The sequence below is a fragment of the Balaenoptera ricei genome, chromosome 14 (genome assembly GCF_028023285.1).
Source record: "Balaenoptera ricei isolate mBalRic1 chromosome 14, mBalRic1.hap2, whole genome shotgun sequence".
NCBI lineage: Eukaryota > Metazoa > Chordata > Mammalia > Artiodactyla > Balaenopteridae > Balaenoptera > Balaenoptera ricei.
Window position 1 is genome coordinate 52,613,465 of NC_082652.1, and position 21,060 is coordinate 52,634,524.

A 21,060-nucleotide genomic window follows, 5' to 3' on the forward strand; every position below is an offset into this window, starting at 1 on the left:
AGTAACAGCCCTGCCACTTCTGTAGCATGAATTACATGCCAGGCTGCTCTACACACTTTACGTGAATGTTAATTCACTTAATCCTTACAGCAGCCCTGAGGCTGTTGTCATTCCCACTTCACAGAAGAGAAAACTGAGGCCAGAGAAGTTAAGTCACCTGCCAAGTCACATAGCTAGTAGGCAATGGAGCCAGGATATGAACCCAGACCCAGGCTGTCTGCCTCCATAGTCTGTGCCCTCCTCTCTCTCTACCTACCTATCATTCATCTCAGTGCCCCAAAAACCCTGAACCCCGCTGAGGTCTTTGGATTTCTGAAATTTGCAGATAGCTAAAGACTCACATGTTTCTTTTTAAATGACCAAAATGCTCAATTTTAACTCTTTGAATGGGAAATCTCTCCAAGCTCCTTCGTTTTTTTCCTGCCATCTAAAATAGAGTATGCCACAGACAACCTTTTAAAGTGTGGACATTTCAATGTTTGTTTCCAGCCTATGGAGGACATGCAGAGGAAACAGCTGCACTTGCTAAGAGTTGGATAAGAACGAGGTTCTGATCAGAGGCTGGTAGAAACTAGGCAGGAGCTTAAAAGTGAAGACTGTAAGGCACCGACGTGGGCTGCTGTGTGGCTTTCACAGCCAGCACCCTGGTTCTCTGGGACGCGTGAGGCTGCCAGATAACCTGGTTCTGGAGCAAATCATCAGCTCTGGAATCTCTCCGCCCTTTTCTTCCTCTCCTCTCCCCTCCCGCTCGCCTAACTTCCTTCCTCCATCTATCTGCACCCCCTTGAGGTTCACAGCTGACAGCTAAGAGTCCTCTGACCACCAAAGCCTCCCTCTGAACCAATGACCTCCTCGGCCCTGGTCCCTGCCCTGCACCATCTGCCCATCCCCGGCCTCCGGCTTCCCCTCCCTGGACTGCTGGCTCTGCCAGCTGACGGCGCTTTCAGAACCGGCGCAAGCGAGCTCCTTCACCCACTGCCAGGGGTCCCAGGGCCGGACTCCCCAAGCTCTGGTGGCCCAGCCCCCACCCCCACCCCCCCCGCCTCCAACCGTGGCACGTTCTCACTGGTTCACACTCTGTGAATGTGTCCCTTGATGGTCCCCAGCTAGATGTGAGTCCCCTTGCAGCAGGAACCAGCCTGAAGGCCTCATCTAATCCACACCTCCTCCAGAGTCCCACCCAGATCCTCCCCACACCCTCTCCCTTCCTGGGGCTCCCTGAGTCCACAGCCCATATTCTGCAGTCTGAGGCTCTTTCTCGGGTAGGTCTGGGAAGCTTTCTCTCCAGCCAGAAGGGGGTGCTCTCTAGGGGCAGGGGCATTTGCCTTCCCCGGTCCTCCTGCTCCCCTCCCCCAGCACGTGCCTCCCTTCCTCCTCCCATCCCAACTCTTCCAGACTTCCCCCACCCCTCCAACCTACGCTGACACCTGCCTTGAACTTGGGGCCCTCCCTACAAGTTCAAGTTCTGCAAGCTGCTTTGTGTGGATGTTATTTCTGTTCTCCTTAAAGAGACAAGGAGCCTTCGAGGGTAGAGCCTCTGGGCTCAGTCCCATCAGCATTGTGTGTGGCTGAGCCCCACAGGGACGGCTCTCCCAGCCCCCTGCCCCTCACCCCGCAACAGTGAGCCTACACACCGTCTTACTCGGGCAACCCCGGAACCCTAATTCCCAGATTATATATAGAGCATCCAGATGGCATAACCGCAGGACTTTGGAGATCAATCTGGTCCAACCCAGCCTTCTGACAAATGGTGAAACGGAGCTCCAGAGACAGAAAGTGACTGCCCTGGACCACACTGCAACCCCTGGCACAGTAACCTGGGCTGGTCTGTGGGCAGACAGCCTCAGGGTCTTCAGGCATCTGTTTTCAGGCTCAGCTCAAAGACAAGGGAGCTGGAAGGAGGGTCCTGCCCAGCAACCAGTGTGTCCTGGTATTTCAATGGCATGACACAAGGGGAGGTGACCACAGTGGAAAGAGGCTAACTACTGGCATGGCTGGAGGAGCACAGCCTTCTTGTTCATGCCTCATGCAATACTGGACATGGCTTTGGTCTGGCTCCAACCCACTCTCAGCCTGTCTCCACCCCATTTCCAGGCTCACCTCAGACTCTGCAGCACCCATGCCTTTGCTCCTGCTGTTCTCCTTGCCTCAAATGCCCGTCACCCCATCTCTACATGCTGGAGGGGAGTCCTCATCCCTCAGGACCCCAAAGATTTCCCCGAAGACCCCACTTCCAGCACCATGAGCTCGCCCTTATATGCAGCGTGTTTCTGTAGGCATCTAGGTTCACATCTCACTGCTCCCCTCCCCATGCCCTGCTCCCGCAGCGCACCCAAGTCAGGGAGGACGGGGACAACAGTGGGAGATCCTCCTGCCCGATGGGAGGCTGGAGTGGGGACTGGCCACACAGGGTCTGCTCTAGGGAGCAGGGCATGGGGGTGGGGGGAGCTGAAGCTGCTCGGAGATGGAGAGAAGGTATGTGAGAGAGTTCAGAGCTAGACTCATGGGTTGGTACAAAGTATGAGGTAGGGGGTGGGGCAGGGAGCAGATGGGGGGACAGTGTTTAAGGCCAGTGGTAGCTGACCTGCAGCTGTGTGTGTGTGTGTGTGTGTGTGTGTAGCAGCGTTTAGAGGCCTCTGAGCCACAGGCCAGAGTGATACAGGGCACTGACTACGAGGTGAGGGCAGGTCAGCCTGAAGCCAGTGGGGTGACAAAAGCAGTAAGGGCCATTGGGCACAGCTCTCTGCTCTGGGCCTGGGACAGGCAATGCTGGACTCTTGGACCCACCGCTTGTGGCCCTGACCCGACTGATGTGGTGCTGGAAGGCATCAGTGGAGGGAGGAGGGCGGGGGCAGGGCAGGCTCCAGGGCCACAGCCCAGTGAGGAGACCATCTGGCAGAGGCAAGCTGATGGGCCATCGTCCACCCCCACTTCACCAGTGGGCCCAGGCGTGACTCGGAGCTGCAGCAGCTGTAGCATGGCTGCAGGAGTGAGCAGGGGGCCTCACCGTGCACCCTCTGGGTTCCTGCAGGTTCATCCTCATGGGCCCAGGGAGGTGATGACACAGGTTTCAGGAGCTGCCCGGTGCATGTGAACTAAGATAATGCCCCACGTACAACTTTGGAAAGGGTGACAAACTGGTGAGGGGAGGGCTGTGTGCATGGTGGGAAACCTGCAGGCGATTGGTGGAGTTTGGAAGGCAGACTTGAGCTAGTCTGACCCTCATACCCCTCTAGGGAACGGTCATCACTGTCCTCATTTTGGTGAGGACACCAAGGCTGAGAGAGGAGGGTCTGAGCTGGGAGTCAGACCCAGAAGGGTTTGCTTCAAAGACCAGCCTTTCAACCATCCAGGCTCTGGGGCCTGTTCGGGGCCTGTCTGACCACAGGGCTTTGGACCAGCAGACCCCGGGGTGTTTTCCAGGACTAGCCCACATCCCACAGCTCTGGGAGAGTCTGCCGCAGGGGCTACGAGCCAGCGATATGGAAACCACTGGAACCCTCTGGCCACGTGGGCTGCATGGGCAGGTGTGGTGGCCTCACTGGCAGGCTGACCCTTTTCGTGGGGTGGAGAGACAGGACCCCATCAAACTGAGCTCTGCGAGCACCCCTGCATCCCCGAGAGTGGATTTGTTATCCGGCTCCTGAGGGGCTCCGGACTCTGGAATGGGAGGACTCAGATTCTTTACGAGGTCCCAGCCTCCCGAGGCCCATTGGCCTTGCTGCCTTGTTCACACCAGGGCCTCCAGATGTGGCTTTCCAGGATCCCCTTCTTTCACTAGGCCTACACTGAGGGACCCCATCCCCTCACCTGCCCATGGAGTCCTGCCCTGGGAGCTCCAGCTGACTCTCCTTCTCACCTGGAAAGTACAACCTCTGTCCCTGATGAACTGGCATCCCCACTCCCACCCATCACCCCAGCCATGACCATTCATATTTCTCCCCTTCCTTGCCACTGGACAAATGCTGCCCATCGAGGGAGGGGAGATTCTTGGACCCTGCCTCCTCGGGGACCCCACCTTCCTGACCTCCCTTCACCTGGGTTTACAGAGCTGCCCGTGACAGTGCACCTCCGCGCTTGGATTGGAGAGCGCTGCCTCTCACCGTCCCGCAGCTCCTCTCACCCTCAACACAATGCAGATGTGGTCACCTTGCCAACGGAACACCCCTGCCAAAGGCCCAGGCGAGCAGCCTCTTTGGGGAGAGAAGGGGGGAAGAGGCGTAGGAGCCCCGCTGGCAGACTCACCTTCTCTCTGTTGCTGGGGGATCATTGGAGGTGGCTGAGGAAAGGCCTGGCTTATCTGACCATAGGCAGCAGGGTAGGCGGCTGCTGGAGGGCCAAAGAGAAGAGGCAAGAGCAAGAGACGGTGACAGTGACACAGAGAGAGACAGGGTGAGAGGCAGGAAGAAAGAGAGAAATTTCAGTGTTGAGCAGTAAAAGCAGACCAGCGAAAAAATGCATTTTTAAGATAAAGCCAGTTTTCAGCAGTAATGAAGGAGAAGCGGCAAAGGGAAGACTAGAAGATGTGTATGTGCGCTGGTGTGTGTGTGTGTGCACACGCATGCTGGTGTGTGCGTGGGGGAGGCGAGTTTAATCTGCGATGGACAACCCACGTGTGGATAATCCACAATGACGGATAATCAAAAACATCAGAATGCCTTGGAGGGGATCGCCCCACACCACCTGGAACCCACAGGGTTTCCCCCTTCTCTGAGCCACGACTGACTCTGGCCACATACCCTCAGTCTCGCGCAGATGGCGCCTGTGTGGGAGATGGGAGCCACCCTAGGTGTGAGCCTGGCCTCTGGGATCCTGCCAGTGGGTGGTTCCCCAGGGGCAGAGGACTGAGTTGAACAAATCTGATGCTCTCTATATTCAACTGGAAAGGGTCACAGGTGGGGCAGGAGTGGCTAGCCCCCTCCTCAGCCTGGCCTGGCTCCCAAAGGGGCTCAGGGGGGCTCAGCAGGTGAAGGAGAGAGCTTCCCCTGGACTCCAGATGTGAGAAGCCCGCTTTATCCAGGTCCCCATGGTGCCTGGAAGCTCCATCACCCTCAGGGGAGACATTGCTGCCTCCTAAACACAGCAAGGAGGGACTCGGACCAGGCCAGACAGCAGGACACTGGCTGGGTGGCGATGACTGTGTGTGTGTGTGTGTGTGTGTGTGTGTGTGTGTGTGTGTTGCCCAGCCCAGGGGAGGGAGAGAAGCGTGGCTGACAGCTGGCCTTGGGCTTCCTATGGTAGCTTATCACCTTCCCATTCAGTGACCCAAGGCCATCTGCTGGCCTCTCCTGTTTTCTACCTCTGGCTGCCTGTCCTCCCTTGTTCCCTGTCCTTGCTCGGGCCCCACTCCTGTTGCCTGTGTATGGCTTGGTGGGGGGGGGACGGAAACTGCTTCCCTTCCCTGAAACCCAGGCATCTGTGCTTTCTGAGCCAGTGACACCTAGCTCCGGCCTCACCCCAGTGCTGCTAGGAGGCTTGGTGCTCCTGGACAAGCCAGACCTGGCAGCACCACGTGGGAGGGAAATCTGGCCTCAAAGATGAGTCACTTCACAGCAAGGCTAAAGCTTAGCCTGGCTCACCAACTCATCGCATGTTCAGACCACCCACCACTGCCGTGTTGGGTTAGGGTTAAGTAAGCTCTGCCTGAAGGCCAAGGGGCACCTGCAGAGAGGGAGGGAGCCCGGCGGGGGTGGGGGGGGGTCTCCGTCAGTATAACACTCCCTCCTTCTACCACAGCTCCTGGCCAGTCCTGCCCTGCTCCCCCCTCCCTCACAGTGCTAGGCCCAGGCCTGGCTGGGTAGGGGGCACCGATGCCCAGGCACGGGGCGGTGCATACAGCCGGGGGACCACCGTGGGGACGCGTGGATACTAACGACCTGCATACTGCTGCACTCCGGCGTAGGCCTGCTGCAGGGGGTCCGCGGCGGTGGGGCTCTGCGCTGCAGGGGAGCCAAGGGGGCAGAGGTCAGCGAAGCCTACCCAAACCAGCTCCTCTCCCACCACACCCCTGGACACGATGCTGCAGCTGCACTACCTTCCCAGCCACTGTGGTCTCTGTCCTGGGGCAGGGCGTCCGAGGCAGGAACCCTGAATGGGGGCTCCTCTTTCCTCGGCCTGGGGCCCTTAGTAGGGTGGAAAGCTGTTTACCCTGGCTGGGGGATGCAGGCTGCCGCTGGCTTGGGTCGGGGGTGAGAGGGGTGGTTCATGCAGAAGGCTGGGAAGGGCAGGGAAGGAGACTCCACAGAAGGGCTTGACCATGCGGGGCTTGGTGGGGAGACACCTGAGGGACCTGGCCCTGGAGAAGGGCTGTGGGAAAGCGGGCAAGGGCGCTAGAGGCTATCAGGAGGGTGGTTTCCTCCTCACGTATCCCCAGCAGGACTCAGGGGCAGAGCCCAGCTAGGCAAAAGAAAGGGCATGGAGGCCTCATCCTGCCATTCTTCCTGGGCCACCCATGCCTACTCAAATAGAGGGACCCCCCTCCCAAATTCTTAGGGAGTTTGCACGAGGCACAGAGGTCTTTCATTCCTGGGCATGCCCTTAGTAGAACTGACCACACAAATAGATCTACCCCACGGTGCCCACAGACACCAAAGAACAAGAAGACCGAGGACCTTCTAACACCTGATCTCATGACTGCGACATCTACTGCCCAGTGCGCGGGGGCCCTTGGGCTGATACTTTGGCAAGCAACCCAGAGAAGCTGGACTTCCTGGTTCACTTCTGTTGCCTTCGTTGTGTCTGCAGATGTGGTGGGCAAAAGCCTGGCTGCAGCGTGGACCAATGGTGGGCACTGCCTTTGGTGACCAAGGGCAGTGATGACTGAAGTGGGTGTGGGCTGGCCTTGGGGGCCCAGGGAGATGGGTGGGGACAGATCCAGCCTCAGTATATTTGAGGCAAGCTGGAGAACACAGGGAGGCAGAAAGGAAACCATCCAGGCTTATCTGCCTGGTGACCCAGGCCAGCAAAGCTAAATGGCAGTGCCAGGCTTTGGGGCCTGCAGACCAGGAAGAATTCCCAAATTTCCCTTCTGAGCTCTCTTCCCTGAACCTCTCAGTAACATTACACTAGAACAATAGCTCCTGGGTCTCTGGGGGGCAAGGGAAAGTCCTGGGGCAGAGGTCCTTAGAGATCATGTGGATGGTGGCAGGTGAGCTGGGCCCAGGAGGGCACTGCCCAGAGTGGGGAGCTGAAGATGGGTAAGGATGCAGGCTCCTTCCCGCCTGGGGTTGTCCAGGACAAAACCCTATCCCTCTATTTCCTTCACGGTGGACACTGGAGCTCCCAGTGGTGAGGAAGTAGTGGTGGTGGTGTTTGGCAGGTGGCCTCCTCTCCCTCTGCCTGACTCTTCCACCAGCCTGAGCTCCCTGGAGGGAGAGCCACATCTTGCTTGTCCTCTTGGGCTACCCAGCTGCTCAACCACAGAATGCCTTTATGTCAATTAGAAAAAAGATGTCTCTTCTCTGGGCAGAGTTTTGGTGCCCTGTGCAAAATATAACCTGCACAACTTCTATGGCAGCTCCCCCAGCACAGTGCCAGGATCATAGCAAGTGCTCAGCAAATACCGTGACATAGGGAAGAAATAACCAGTCCCTATCATTTGCGAGAGCCACCCCTTCAGGGGTGTTTTGTGGCAGTGAAAGCCACACTGTGTGCTTCCAGCATGATCCCGATGAGTAAAGGGGAGAGCAGAGATGCTACCTGGGGCTAGGAAGTGGAGAAAAGCATTTCTGAGACCCCTCTCTACTTCTCTGCTTAATGACCTCATTAGTAACTGCCAAAGAATGAGCACTTTGAAGGATCTCGCTCATTACAGCAGCTCCAAACTCTGCATTTAAAGATGGTAAATTAATTTTTTTAATGTGCTACTTTTTTTCTTCCCTTCCCTCCAATCCCTCCCTACTGCTCTGGCAGGGGATTGTTTATGGGATGTGACAGATTGTTACAAATGGGGGGGGAGAAACATTTCCAAATTCCACGAGGGAAATAGCTCACAGATGCTGGTAGGGGTGGGGAAGGAACAGGTTTGTCAAAATCCAGAGACCCAGATGGGCTTGTGGGCAGGCGAGGGAGGGGGTGGTGAAACCGCCCAGATGTGCTGGGGACTGTATCTCCCACCTCATGAGCCTGAGTGAGGAGGAGCCCACGAACCTGAGATAGGTGGGCTCTCTCCCACCTCCAGCTTGCCAAGCCCCTCCCAGCCTGGAGCCTTCACCATTAAACAACACTCCAGATCCCCCTCCAGGCCCTGTCGCTTCATTCTCTAGGTTTCTCTGGTCTCTTTGCTATGCACTGAGGGGTGAGTTGTGAGAAAAGCACTGAGATGGGATCAGGAACGACTCCAAGTTCAAAGTCAGGAAATTCTCCTCTATTTCTCTCTGGCACACTGAACTTGTACTCTGCTGCTGGTACAACTTTTATAGTCTATGGATGCCTGGGCCTCACTCCAGACAGTGAAATCAGAATCTTTGGGATTCTGTGGTTTTACAAAGCCACACAGTAGATTCTGATGGGCAACCAGAGTGGGAAGCACTCCTTTGCCCCCCAAGGCTGATCTCCTCTGCCCCAGTTGTGCCAACCTCCTTACCCACCCTGCCCCTGCCAGGACAGCCCCTCCATAGCAGTGTGCTCCTTGCTCATCCATACTTAATGTCTGATCTGAGTGCCTCCTCAGGAAGCTCTGTTGGGCTTCCTCAGCCTACAGAATGAGAGAACTCTCCCTTCATTGGAATCGTTAAGCATCTCAAATCAGAGAACACTCACTCTTGACCAAAGTCTACTCTGCCTTATTGCCTCATTATTCTGTTGATGCACATTGTGTTCCTGACCGGATTTTGACCTCCCAGGAGATAGGTCCATGTCCTGCCCTCCTTCTGGGCCACCCCCCTTTCATCTGTCATAGACTGGGCACTTACTGGTACTTATGGGGACTCTGTGACCTCATCACCTGCCCTCCAGGAAGAAGGACAGCATTCTCCTCATGGCTATTACACTGCCTCTTGCCAGGCTACTCTAGGGCTTTGGGCCCAGCTCCCCAGCTCCAGTCCTCAAGACCCAGGGAGGTGAGCTGCTTAAAGTCAACTGGACACTCTTACCACAGGAGAACTGCTAAATTTTAGAGGAACAAAGTTAATTAGGAACAGGCCTCCTGGATCTTCTTGTGTGCCAGAATTCATGAAGGTAGGACCCAGGAACTGTCCAAAGCTCTGGTCCTCTGTCCAAAGTTCTGACCGCAGTTTCGTATGCACCAAGGGACCGAACTGCTATGTACTAGCCAGATTGCCAATCTATATACCTCCACTTCCTTCCCCAAAGAGGCTTTTCCTATTTAATACTAAATATGATTATTCTTTTAGCTTCTATCCCCTCACTTCTTTTGGGTCAAATTCACTCTCAAGTAATTTGCAGTTATTAGCCTCTCTCTAGATGAGTTGGACAACTCATCTATTCTCCTTTCCCCTGAGGGAGTCCCAGGAATGGAGTTTTTTCTCACCCATCAGACTGACAAACCCCCAGGGATCTGTCTTCTCTTCCATCAGGAGCTCCCTGAAGGAAGGCAGGAGGCTGGCTTTCCCTGATCACATTTGGGGTTCCACCAAGGAACAGAGGGCGGGGAGCCACACATTCCCTGTTATAACAGCAAGGGCACGGACAGAAGGGATGAGGAGTGTTGCATGGGGAAGGAAGAGCTACCAGATGTGCTTACCTGGGTAGGGGTGAATGCCATTGGCAAACACAGCTTCTGCAGCAGGTTGCCCATTGGCCTGTGGGGGGAGGCCAGTGAAGCCGTTCACCCCAATGGGGGACGGGATGCTAGGCACGGCTGGTGCAGTGATGCCCGGAGGGGTGCTGCCACCTGGTTCCAGAGGTGAAGATGGGTGGAGAAGGGGAGGCAAACAGAACAAAGGTGATGAAGGCCAACCCATGGAGCTCCACCCTGCTGGCTCCGAGGACCTGGGGATAGACTTGGACCTCACACGTCAACTCAATCCTATCTGTGAATCAGGCCTTGGGTTATCACCTCCCTGTATGTAATGACTCTACTTACCCCAACTATATCTATGCTTCAAAGCAGAGTCCAAATCTCACCTACCCCACAAAGACTTCTCTCACCACTGACTGCTTGACCTTGGACCTGCAGCACATAGACCTCTAAGTGCCCTTGACTTTGACCACAGTTGGTCTTCCGTTAGTCTTTTTCAATGATTTGTGCTCACCCCAGTTAAGTCAGGATGGACTGGTCTTTGTCTAGCCACCAAGGGGTTTCTAAGCTATGGCTCCGCTCTCTGCTATCTTAATTGGATCACTGAGGGGCTGATTTCCCTCCCTATGAGGGAGTCTTGATACTCAGGTGGAGGAGGTCTTAATTGTGGTGTTCCCTTGCATTGAGGGAGAAAGGCCTTTGCAGAGTCCAGACTCAGCCCTATTCACACAAAAAAGTAGACACCCTGGCCTCCTCCTCTTAAGACAGTGGTAATGCTCATTGTGGCAGGGGTAAAGTTGGGGTCAGATGACAATATGCTGTGCCCTCCCTACACCAGGCGGATGGAAACCAAGGTGTGGGTGGCATGGTGATTGTACTGAGGCCCCAGAGGCTGGAAAGGCCTTCCTCTTCATGTAGGAAGCAGGGTATCTCTGTGGATAAGGACCCGAGGCCATCAGGAGTGTCCCTAGTTTGGGAACCAGAGCTGTGGGGTGGTGTTCAAGTTGGGGCTAGAGATGGCACAGTCTTTTATAGCTTTTAGCTGGGAAAGGAATAGCTCCTGGATGTCAGGAAGGCTGCTGCTATGGCCTGAGTGCAGATAGCGAAGGAAACTTGGTGAATGAGAACTCAGCCCTTGGGGCTAGACAGGGATTCTTAACTTTGAAACCACTGGCATCTGTAGCCACACATTTCCTTGTAGGGAGCTGTCCTGGGCATCGTAGGATGTTTAGCAGCATCCCTGGTCTCTACCTACCAGATTACAGTAGCACCGCCCCCCTTCAGTCGTGACAACCAAAAATGTCCAGGACATTGCCAGATATTTGGGGGGGAGGGGCAAAATTGCCCTGGTTGAGAATCATTGAACTGGATAATAGCCAGGATCCAATTACAAACATGCTTTGTAAGAGAAACTGTTTCCAACCCCTCTGTCCTTTAGTAACTCCTACAGTTCTCTCTTGCTTGTTGTGAAGTTGTCTTGGAAAAAGTCAGTGAATCTAGGTTGGGTTAAAGGGAAATGAAAAAATGGGGTTCCTTCTGTGCTTGGGCCAGGGGTCAAACAGGGTCACAGGATGGGCAGGGCTCTTCCCCTCTCAAACCTCAAAGGGAGATGTGTTCATGTCAATTTCTTTCCAGATATCTATACCAGAGATCAACATGAATTGCTTCCTGATATGACTAAACAATTTGAGTGAAATTCTCACCACTCTGAAATCATATCACAGACATCAAGGGGTCCACATCCCATCTTCCCATGGGTCCTCAGGAATTAGAATATTTTTGAGACACATTGCCCAAGGATAAGGCCTGCTTTGGGCCCAGACACCATGTGCTCTTGACACAGGATGGTCCATTGGTAGCCAAAATTGGCCAAACAAAAGGTACCGATGTGGGTCCAGCTGCTTTCCTGCCAGGCCAGGCCCTGTGTTGGTACCTGCCCACTTACCTGAGGTTGGGGTCATGGGTGCGGCCGCCAGGCCATTCATGTTGAGGGCCGCCATCTGCTGCATCTGGGCGGCGGCGAAGGCAGCCATGGGGTTCAGGTAACCACCCTGTGCGACTGACGCCATTAGCGCCGCTTGCTGCTGCATCAGCTGGGGCAGAGGGAGTGCAAACAATATCATGCGCTTCCAGGGGGGGCGACCCTCCCCACCAAAGGGTTCAGCTCCCAGAGGCCAGCCTGCTAGGCACTGAACCCCAGGGAGCTCAGACACATCTCCCGATCCCCACCCCCAGAGAGCCCTGATGCCTTCCCCATACCTGCCCTAGGTCTCAGTGGCTGTTAGAGACCACCCCCCTCCCGCCCCCCAAGAGAAAACTGTGTTCAAAAGTAACAGTAAGGTCCTTGGCACTCTAAAGTTGTAGAAGGTGGGGGAAGGGGACTGCCTCCATGGGCGCCAGTCAGACCTGTCGTTCATGGAGATGTGACATCCAAAGCTCTAGAGACATGTTGGATGAGCCTCTGTAGAACTAAGTTGGCATGGATGTCTGTTCAAAATGGTCCTAACTTGGAGTCTGTAGGGTAGAAGCTACAGGAGAATCACAAATAAAACCTCAGGCACCCCCAAGGTTCTCACAGAGCTGAGTGGGGACTGGGGAGGTTGCTGAAAGTGGCCAAGTTTGGACCCTGCTGAAGAAGTGAGGGGAGCTTGCATTTTTAGAAGCAGAACCCTGGCCTACCTTAGTGCCACCCATGTGGGGCTGCAGGTCTGCAGAGGCAACTGAGGGGAGATGCTGGCAGAGCCCACCCCAGTGTGAAAGAAAGAAGTTGATGGGCCGGGGCCTGAGCTGGGGCCTGAGAGGACTACAGAGGAGGTGTAGGGGAGGAAGGCTTGGGGGCACCTCAAAGGACCCCTGCCAGGAGTAACCAGAAGGCCTGAGGACACCCTTCCATGAGTGGTGGCGGGGGTGCTGTGGTGTCAGCAGGACACTGAACCTCTCTCCCTGTTCCAGTCAGTGCTTCCTAGGATTTGCGAAGAACTGCCCTTCCCGGCCCCGCCCTGCTGTGCCCTCACTTACTGCCTGTGCGTAGGCGCCGTAGGCCCCGAACGGGATGGCCATGGGGTTGAACATGCCCATCTGGCCAGCCATCTGCTGCATTCGCCGCATTGTGCGCTCCTTGTCGGTGTCGGCGAACTTGACCACCAGACTGGATGAGGCTCCCTGCAGCCAGGACTGTGCGTGAGGCCCACCAGCCCTAACCGCCTCGCCTCTGCTCCCTGGCCTGGGCCCACCCAGTCCTCTCCACGGGGTGCTATGGGGGCGGGGTAGGTGGCACGGTGACAAGCACCAACCCTCCGTCCAGGGGTCTGGAGTCTTAACCACCCCCCCCCCACCTCAGGCTTTTTCTATCTGGGTGACCTTGGGCCACTTCCTTAACATCTCTGGGCCTCAATGTCCTTGTCTTAGAAATGCGGATATTGGCAGTGCCTTCCGTTCTCATGGGGAGGCTGTGAGCACCGCAAGCGTTTGGCATCCTGTGGCCGAGCACGCGAGGGCTGGCGGGGCCCTGCGGATGCGTGGGGTGGCCGGGATGTCTCTGTCCCTCATTGCCCCGTTCCCTCCCCCGCTCCCAGCTACCCAGGGGCGGCCGCACTCACCGGCATGGTCTGGCTGCCGTGCAAAGCGTTGATGGCGGCTTGCGCCTCGGCGTGGGAGGAGTACTTCACAAAGGCGCACCCTGGGGGGACGGGACAGGCTGAGCCACGGCGCCAGGGCCCAGGGGAAGGTCAGAGAAGCGCGAGGACTGAAAGGCGGGGCACGGGAGGGGCCGAGGGGAGAGGGCGCCTCCCAGAAGAAAGCAGAGTGAGACACAGAAAGAGTGAGAGAGAACCGACAAACTCAGAGCCACACAAGGAGGCAGAGAAAGACCGGGACCGGCCAGAGTCTTCAAAGGACCCTTAAGTGGCGCCGTCCCCCGCGACTTGGATCTCGGCCTTTCCATCCCCGCGGGCCCAAGCGTCTCGCCCCTTCCAAGCAGCCTTACCCCGCTTGCCCGACGGGGCCAGCCCCAGATGGCTCGGGACTCTGCCGTCAGGCTGGCAGGAGACCCGCGGCCCCGCCCCGCCCACTCCCCGCCCCGCCCCCACGCACCCTTGCTGTTGCCGTCTGGCCCGCGCAGGATGGTACACTCCTCGATGTTCCCGAAGGCCTCAAAGAGGCGCCGCACATCGTCCTCAGACTGCTGCTTGTTGAGCATGCCCACGAAGAGTTTTCTATCTTCTGGAACAAAATTAGGAGATGCTTACCCGGGCCGGGGGCCCGGCTGCGCGGGGTCGGGCCCGGGGGGAGGGCACGGCCGGAGGTGGAAGGGTTACGGAGGGGAAGGGTAGGAGCTGGTTAGGGGGTGGGAAGGGGGCTCACAGCAGGAGGGGAAGGGAAAACAAGGAGAGGGAGGCGGGTGGGGCACCGCTTGAAGGGGAGGAAGGACAAGGGGAGGAAGGACGCGGGGTGAGGGGGTTAGGGGGAGAGGAGGGCAAGGCCAGAGGGGGAGGGGAGGTAGGAGGGGTTGGGTCTAAGCGGGGGCAGGATTGCAGCGACTCTGCCCCTTCCTGCCTAGAGAGCAGACCTCACACTGAGGGGCAGGGCCGCTGGTCTGGCCGCTCACCTACCGACACACAGGTCGTGTGGGCAGCCCTACGTTCTCTTCCTCCCTCCTCTTAGACACAAACTATCTTCCTCAGCCACTTTCACCCCCAGATGCCAAAATTAATTTACAACTGGCAAGTCTGCCACAGGACCTTTGCATATGCTGTTCTCTCTGCCTGGAGTGTCCTCCACATCACAAAGTTGAATCCTCTAATGCTAGGTCTCAGTTTAAATATTGCTTTCTCATCAAAGCCCCTCCTTCCACTTCTTTATTCTCTGTCTCAGCCCTTCCCATGGTCCAAAATTCAAAGGACAAGTATTTACTGCTTTGCCTGAGTAGTGGGTTTCGGTCTAGCTCCCCACCCCTCAATCTATGCTCCCTGAGGCAAGAGGCCAGACCTCTGCTGGAGCAGTGGTAGCAGGCACATAGTAGGCCTGCAGGACTGAGCTATGGAATGAATGAATGAATGCCCTATGCCAGTCCCAGGAGCACACCTCCTTTCTGCCTCACATGTTCTTACCTACATCTGGTGCTCCCTCCTCTTGCCCCTTCCTATTCACGCTGTGAAATTCAGCCCTGGGCACTTTGGAGGGCCTGTTTCTGAAGACTGGGCTCCCTCAGCAGCCTCCCCCCACGCTTGTGTTGAGTACCAAATGGTTTGTTGACAACACTCAGATGTGTGCTTAGGGTGACAGGGATCACATTAGGCTGTGTGGATTTGTAGTAGCTTGTGACTGCAAAAAGATTTCCCATCCCACAAGCTCTTACTGCAGTGTGACTTTCACTCCTCCCAGGGACGTGGGGTCTAAGTTCCCTCCCCTTGAATCTGGGTGGGGCTGTGACTGCTCTAACCAATAAAAAATGGCAGAAGTGACAGGAGCTGCCTTCAAAGGCTCGGTCATAAAAAGGATCAGCTTCCACTCTCAGCTCTCTCTTTTGGGGATGGTTGCTCTGCGGAAGCCAGCCACCATGCTGTGAAGAACCCCCAACTAGCTCATACCAGGAGTCCACACGGAAGGGAACCCAGGCCTCCAGCTGACAGCCAGCATCAGCCCCCAGACATGGAGTGAATGAGTCCTGAGATGATTCCAGGCCCCAGCCTGTGAGTCTTCCAGCTGAGGCCCAGACATCCTGGAGCAGAGACAGTCCCTCCAAGCTGTGCCCTGTCTGAATTCCTGACCCACAGAATCCATGAGCATAATAAATGGTTGTTTTATACCACTCTGTTTGGGGCTAAGTTGTTAGGCAGCCATAGTTGCTGGAACAGGGTCCCCGTGGTGGCAGACACCCTCTAGATGCTTGTTGACTATTCGATAACTGACACGCACAGCCAAGGCTGCAGAAATGCCCACCCCAAAATTGCAAACGGCCATGTGTTCATGGTTTCCACAGAATGCAAGGGCACTCCAGGACCATGTCCTTCTGGATTCAGGGTGGTTGGTACCTCCTGCTCCAGAGCACCCCCGTCACTCACACGGCCAGGAGAGTTCACATAGAGTTGAGGGGCTGACCTGGGGTCTGGAGCAAAGCAGAGGAAACCTCCAGGCCCTGCCCTGCTTCACAGGCCACCCCAGAGTCCTCCTGCTCAGGAAGGCCTGACCACCGCCCTGCTGGTACCCCCAGCCCGGAGCACTCAGCACTGGGCAAGCTCTCAGTGATGAGGTGCCCCTTCCATGCCCACAGGGTATCATTGCCAGTTCCTGTGACCAATGCTGCGTCAGGGCACGCCAGCCTGGACCTCCAACATGGGTGGGCTTTAGCCAAAGCTCTGGGCCCGGAGCCTGCCCTAGCCTGGGCGCTCCGCCAGGCGGCTCAGGCGCCGGCAGGGCTGGGCACGGCCCCGCCCCATCTCCAGGCATCCCCAACTCCAAGCTCTGGGCTGGGGGAAGCAGAGACTGGGAGACCAAGAGGAAGGAAGACAGAGGGAGTGGAAGGGGTGAAACTGAGGAGGGACAGGAGGAGATGGGGTTCAGAGCAGAAAGGGAGGGGAAATGGCGGAGACAGAGGAAAAAGAACTAGAAACAAAGAGCAGAGAGAAGAGCCAGGCAGAAGGAGAGGGCAGAGACAGAGGCGAGAGGGCCGAGGGCTTATGTTTAACTCCCAGAAGCACAGCAGCATTTACATGAAGTGAATCGAGTTTTGAAGCCTTCAGTAGAGCCTTGAAATTCTGCTCCCCGGGTCGGCCAGGTGCTCCCCCTCCCCCAGCCCCTTTTAAAGGCTCCAATTAAATGGGATTTCCAGGAAGACAAAGAAGGGAAAACCTGCCCCCTGCTCATCCCTGACCCTCCTGCTCAAACATCTCCTCCCGGGAAGGAACTAGGAACGGAAGAGAAGGCCGGTCCTGCACCGAGCCTGATTTAGATGCTGGAACAGCAGCTCCTGCCTCTCTCCTGACGTCTGAATATATTCCTCTCCTTTCATTATGACAGCTTTCTGATTACATTAAAATTCATCCCCACGTGCCTTTCTAGCCAGCCACTTCCCTTTTGCCAGGGTTTTTTTGTCTGTTTGTTTGTTTGTTTGTTTTTTCTAATTCCTTCTTCCACTCCCTGAAATCACCCCTTACTGCTAATTCTCAGTTCTCCGTTCCAGGCCTGAGCCCTTCCTGATGGAGGACTTTCCCAGTGTGGAGGGGACGAGGCTCCCCCTCTTCCTGCCTGTCCGGACTTCCTCAGGGAAACTACAACTAGCCTTACCTTTCTGGAAGGCTGCCAGAAACCAAATAAACCTGGCTGCAGACTCACTTCTTCTAGGTGATCTGGATTGAGACCCCACCCAACACAAAGGTTTATTTGTTTCTAGGATCCTCTTTATTTCCAGTTGGCTTTGGTACTGGGTGAGTGATTCTAAGGCTTGTCTTTCAGACCAGGCAGTGGAAGGACTCTTGAGTCTGAGGGTGGATGTCCTCCTTCGGCCCAGGCCCACTGGCTCACACCCCAGCTCTGCTGCCTTCCAGCTGCATACCTGTTCGCCCCCTCAGGGTTTTCGGTCTCTAAGATGGGAATAACTCAGCCCTCCTCATGTGGTGGACAATAGGCTCCCAGGAGATGCTGCAGGACAGAGCCTGGCCAGCAGTAATAACAACAGCAATGACCATGACCTGGGGTTCTGTATCCAGGAGGAAGAGGAAATGGAGCTCCCTGCCCTGACTTGAGGGGACAGAGGTCACAGAGAGGGAGAGGCCAGAGGATCCACATCTGGGGGAGGAGCGCTTGAAGTGACAACTTGGACTGGACTCAGGCTGCGGCTGCTCAGCTGAGATGGACAACCTCTCCTTGTGTCCCCACCCCTGTGCCTTCCTTCCCCCCGGCCACTTTCCCAAGGCTATGTCCCCAAGCTGTGTCAGACGACCAGTGACACCATTTGGCTGGTGTCTTGGATCTTATGCCAACCTAGCGAGAGTCTCAGAGAATGACTCCATTTCCCCAGCCACTTCCCACCCGCCCCATCATGGTCACAGACCCCGATTTCCTGGGACAGGCTGAGCAGTCCCTGCCCCCGGCCCTCCTGCCTGAGTGACGCAGGGTCCCTGGCTGATGGTGGGGCTGTGATGCTCTCACTCCCCGCCGTGAACCCTCAGCCTGAGCCCGTTTGAGGGCTGTGGGGCTGTCGCTACTCCTCTGAGGAGATGTTCAGGCAGGTATTGCTGGGACTGGGCCACGCAGGCCACCTTGATGGGAGGTGAAGCCAGGACAGACCTCAGGGCCAGGGGGAAAATGTGCTGAAGACATCCCTGAGTGGGAGGTCGCTGAGACAGCATGGGAGCAGTCTCCCTCAGAGATGCAGGAGGCTGGTCTGCAGCCCAGTATCTGCCTCTTGACAGAGCCCAGCTTAGGGCAGGCAGGCAGCTCCATTAAGCTCAACTTCTGACTTCCTGGGCTGAGCCCAGTGGCTGGCACAGGAAAGCTTTGGCTGTCACGGGCTCTGCCAGTGACCTGCTGGGTGATGGGCAAATACCCCAAATCTCCCCTGCCTTTGGGTTTTCACATGGGCTCCTCCTGGTCCAGGGGCCGATCAAGGGGCTCATGCTCCCACAGTCATTCAACAACTGTTTGCTGAGCAACCTCTCTGTGCCAGACACTGTTCCATGCCCTGCTTCTACAGCAGGAAACAAGAGAGGTGAGTCAGCTCACTGGAGCTGACTTCCGGATGGGGACAGAGGCCGTCCACAATAAACAAGTTCCAGAACAAGACAAAGGCCAGCAGGGCTGCGACACAGTGGCCCCCAGAGCTGGTGTGCCCTCCCCAGCAGTAACAAGGCCGCAGAATGGCAGAGCTGGGCTGGACCCTGGAAAACACCAAGGCTCCCACCTTTTTTAGATGAGGAGGTCGGGGCAGCTGGGGCCGGGACTAAACCCGGGTTCCTGGAGTCTCTTGAATTCCTAATCCTGACCCCCTTGCTGCTGCCTTCCTGCTCTTTTAAGCTATGAGTACCTGTGTCTGCAGGGGTGAGGGAGCACCTGGGGTTCCAGGAGGCAGGGGTGTGACACCCCAGAAGGTTGACACTAGTCCCGGCCCTTCCTGAACCAGAGCGGGCAACTCATCTCTCTGTGCCCAGATGTCCTGCTCTCACTGCGGGGGGAGTGGGCACAGTTTATCTTCCTCCCCCTCCCCAGGAGCTGTGGGCAGGGGGAAGCCAATAAAATAACGGATGGGAAAAGTATCAAGTTCTGTCAGGTGCACGTGTTTACAACCACCTGAGGAGGGAATAGACCAGAGCCCCTGGCATCCCACCTCTGGTCACTCCTTCAGCAAGCATTGACTGAGCACTTACTGTGTGCCTGGGACTTGGCTGATCAGAGAGTCTGAGGTGAGTCTTGGGGGCCCTTCTGGTTTTCCTCTTTGGGCAAGTGTGTGTGTGTGTGGGGGGATGCTTGGCTCTCAGATCCCTGGAGAATCCAGTCTTTGGCCCCAGAGCCTCTGCCACGGAGCCCCCATGAGAGAGGACAGCCAGGCAATAGCTCTGGACTGCAGGTCTGTAGGGGCCAGTTGGGGAAGGGGGCAGTGGCGACACCCTGAAGGCTTCCAGGTGGAGGTGGCCTGGCGTCAGGGTCAGGGGCTCCAGACCCACAACAGGATTTGAGCAAAGGCTGAGAGATGGGAGGGCCCTTTTTGGCTGTTCTTTTCACTTGCTCCCAAGTGGTCCCTGCCTGGGAGTTCAGGGGGAGCTGGACTTTGCTTTCCCAACTCCCTCTTGCCTGCCGTACCCCCCACCAACACACACACATCTCCCAGTCCTCTGACCTAGGGAGTATTCTTCATTTTCCCAGAACCTCAATCTAATTCTGAGTTTCCGTTTCCCAGCCTATTAGCATTGGGGGACACCTCCGGGAAGATTCAAGTGCAGATGAAAAGGCAGAGGAGTCTGGTTGCCAGAATCTCATGCTTCCTCCAGCCCCTCCAGGTGGGAGACAAACTCCTCTCTCTCGTTCACTTAGAACGTCTGGGCAGAACGGGGCTCTGGCTGGAAGGATTTGCATTTTAAAAGGAGAGTCCAGAAAAGAGAGAAGCAAGACACTGACAGCAAGTTGAGGACAGGCCCCTCTTGGGGTATATCAGGGTGGTGCCTCGGGGCCCCCAGACGTGTGTGCGGGGAGCATCCTGCTGGCTGGGCAGGATGAGTGGGCCCCCGCGGGGGGAGGAGGTGGGTGGCAGCAGCACCACTTGACTTGCCAAAAGCCAGCACCCTGGCGCTAATGCTCAAATTCCGGTTTAATTTTCAAAATTTGATTCGCTCATAACCATAGGCATTAAACAATATTTCCTGCTTAAGGATAGATGGCTGCTGGGGCGCCGTGGACGAGTGTTCAGATGGCTAATGCCTTTATGGCCGCAATAGACTTTTACTGTTCTCTTCCCTCCAGCTGCCGAGGGAGGGTTTGTGGGGGGACCTGAGCTGGGGTGAACCGGGGGGGCCAGGGGCCTGGGTAGGGAATAAATGGTTTTGGGTTCTGTGGCTGGTGGGGCGGGCAGAGGGGTTGCTAGGAGATCAGGAGGGCCTGGCTGGGCGGGGGGTGTAGGGCCAGACCTGTAGGAGACACTCTCACAGGGCCCTGGAGGCCCAAGGGCAGCAGTTTGGGGAGTGAGAAGAAACTTCCAGACACTCACAGTGACTGAGCCAGAGGACTCTCTCCTGCTCTTGAGCCTTTGGCCCTGGGGGTGGGCAGGGCAGGGCCAGAACCCAGAGTCCCGGGTACCCATGTACCTGCCCCTCAGCTGCTGGCAGAGGCCATGCCAGACCCTCAGCATCTCTTAGCCTCTTTACTGTGGGACCAGGGGACTTGCTGGACCGCCTTCTGGATCCCAGGACCATCTGCTCTCCTTGGGGAGTGATTTCATGCCCGAAGGGCCACAGGCGGTGAGTCTTAGGGGGAAAAACCTGTTCCTTCTCCCTAACTTCACCCATAGATGAGGAAGGACCTTGAATCGAAGGCACACAGACTTGACAGGAGGGGCGGGGCCGGGGCGTCTTGCAGAGAGTAACTGAGGCTCTTTGTCAAATCCTGGTTGACTGGGTCCCCTTAGGCAAGTCACATGCCCTCCCTGGGCCTCCAGTTCCTCATCTGTAAAAGGGGAGAATAATCACACCCACCTCACAGGGCTGCTGGGAGATGAAATTAGTTAAGGTACCTGAGGATTTTAGCCCAGAGCCTGGCACAGAGTAAAATGCTCAGTAAATGCAGCTCTGTGCCAGCTACAGCCAGGACTACTGCTCATCCGCAGCAGCGGCAGCTGGTGGGATGGGGACGCCCACCCCGTCCCTGGGGTGTGG

At 56.4% G+C, this 21,060-nt stretch overlaps 1 protein-coding gene across 14 annotated transcripts in view; it reads right to left on the bottom strand.

Moving 5' to 3' along the window:
* The window catches only part of CELF4 (CUGBP Elav-like family member 4), a 296,959-nt gene that overhangs the window by 14,798 nt on the left and 261,101 nt on the right, over positions 1-21,060 (bottom strand). For 4 of the 14 annotated variants that reach the window (XM_059894981.1, XM_059894974.1, XM_059894970.1 and 1 more), the window contains exons 4-10: positions 13,793-13,921; positions 13,300-13,379; positions 12,719-12,862; positions 11,646-11,793; positions 9,704-9,853; positions 5,874-5,939; positions 4,246-4,329 (exon numbers count right to left, since the gene is read on the bottom strand). In XM_059894981.1, the coding sequence (XP_059750964.1) occupies positions 4,246-4,329; positions 5,874-5,939; positions 9,704-9,853; positions 11,646-11,793; positions 12,719-12,862; positions 13,300-13,379; positions 13,793-13,921 (801 nt within the window). The remainder of the gene's footprint in view (positions 1-4,245; positions 4,330-5,873; positions 5,940-9,703; positions 9,854-11,645; positions 11,794-12,718; positions 12,863-13,299; positions 13,380-13,792; positions 13,922-21,060) is intronic. The other 10 variants (XM_059894976.1, XM_059894973.1, XM_059894969.1 and 7 more) reach the window with 7 other exon arrangements.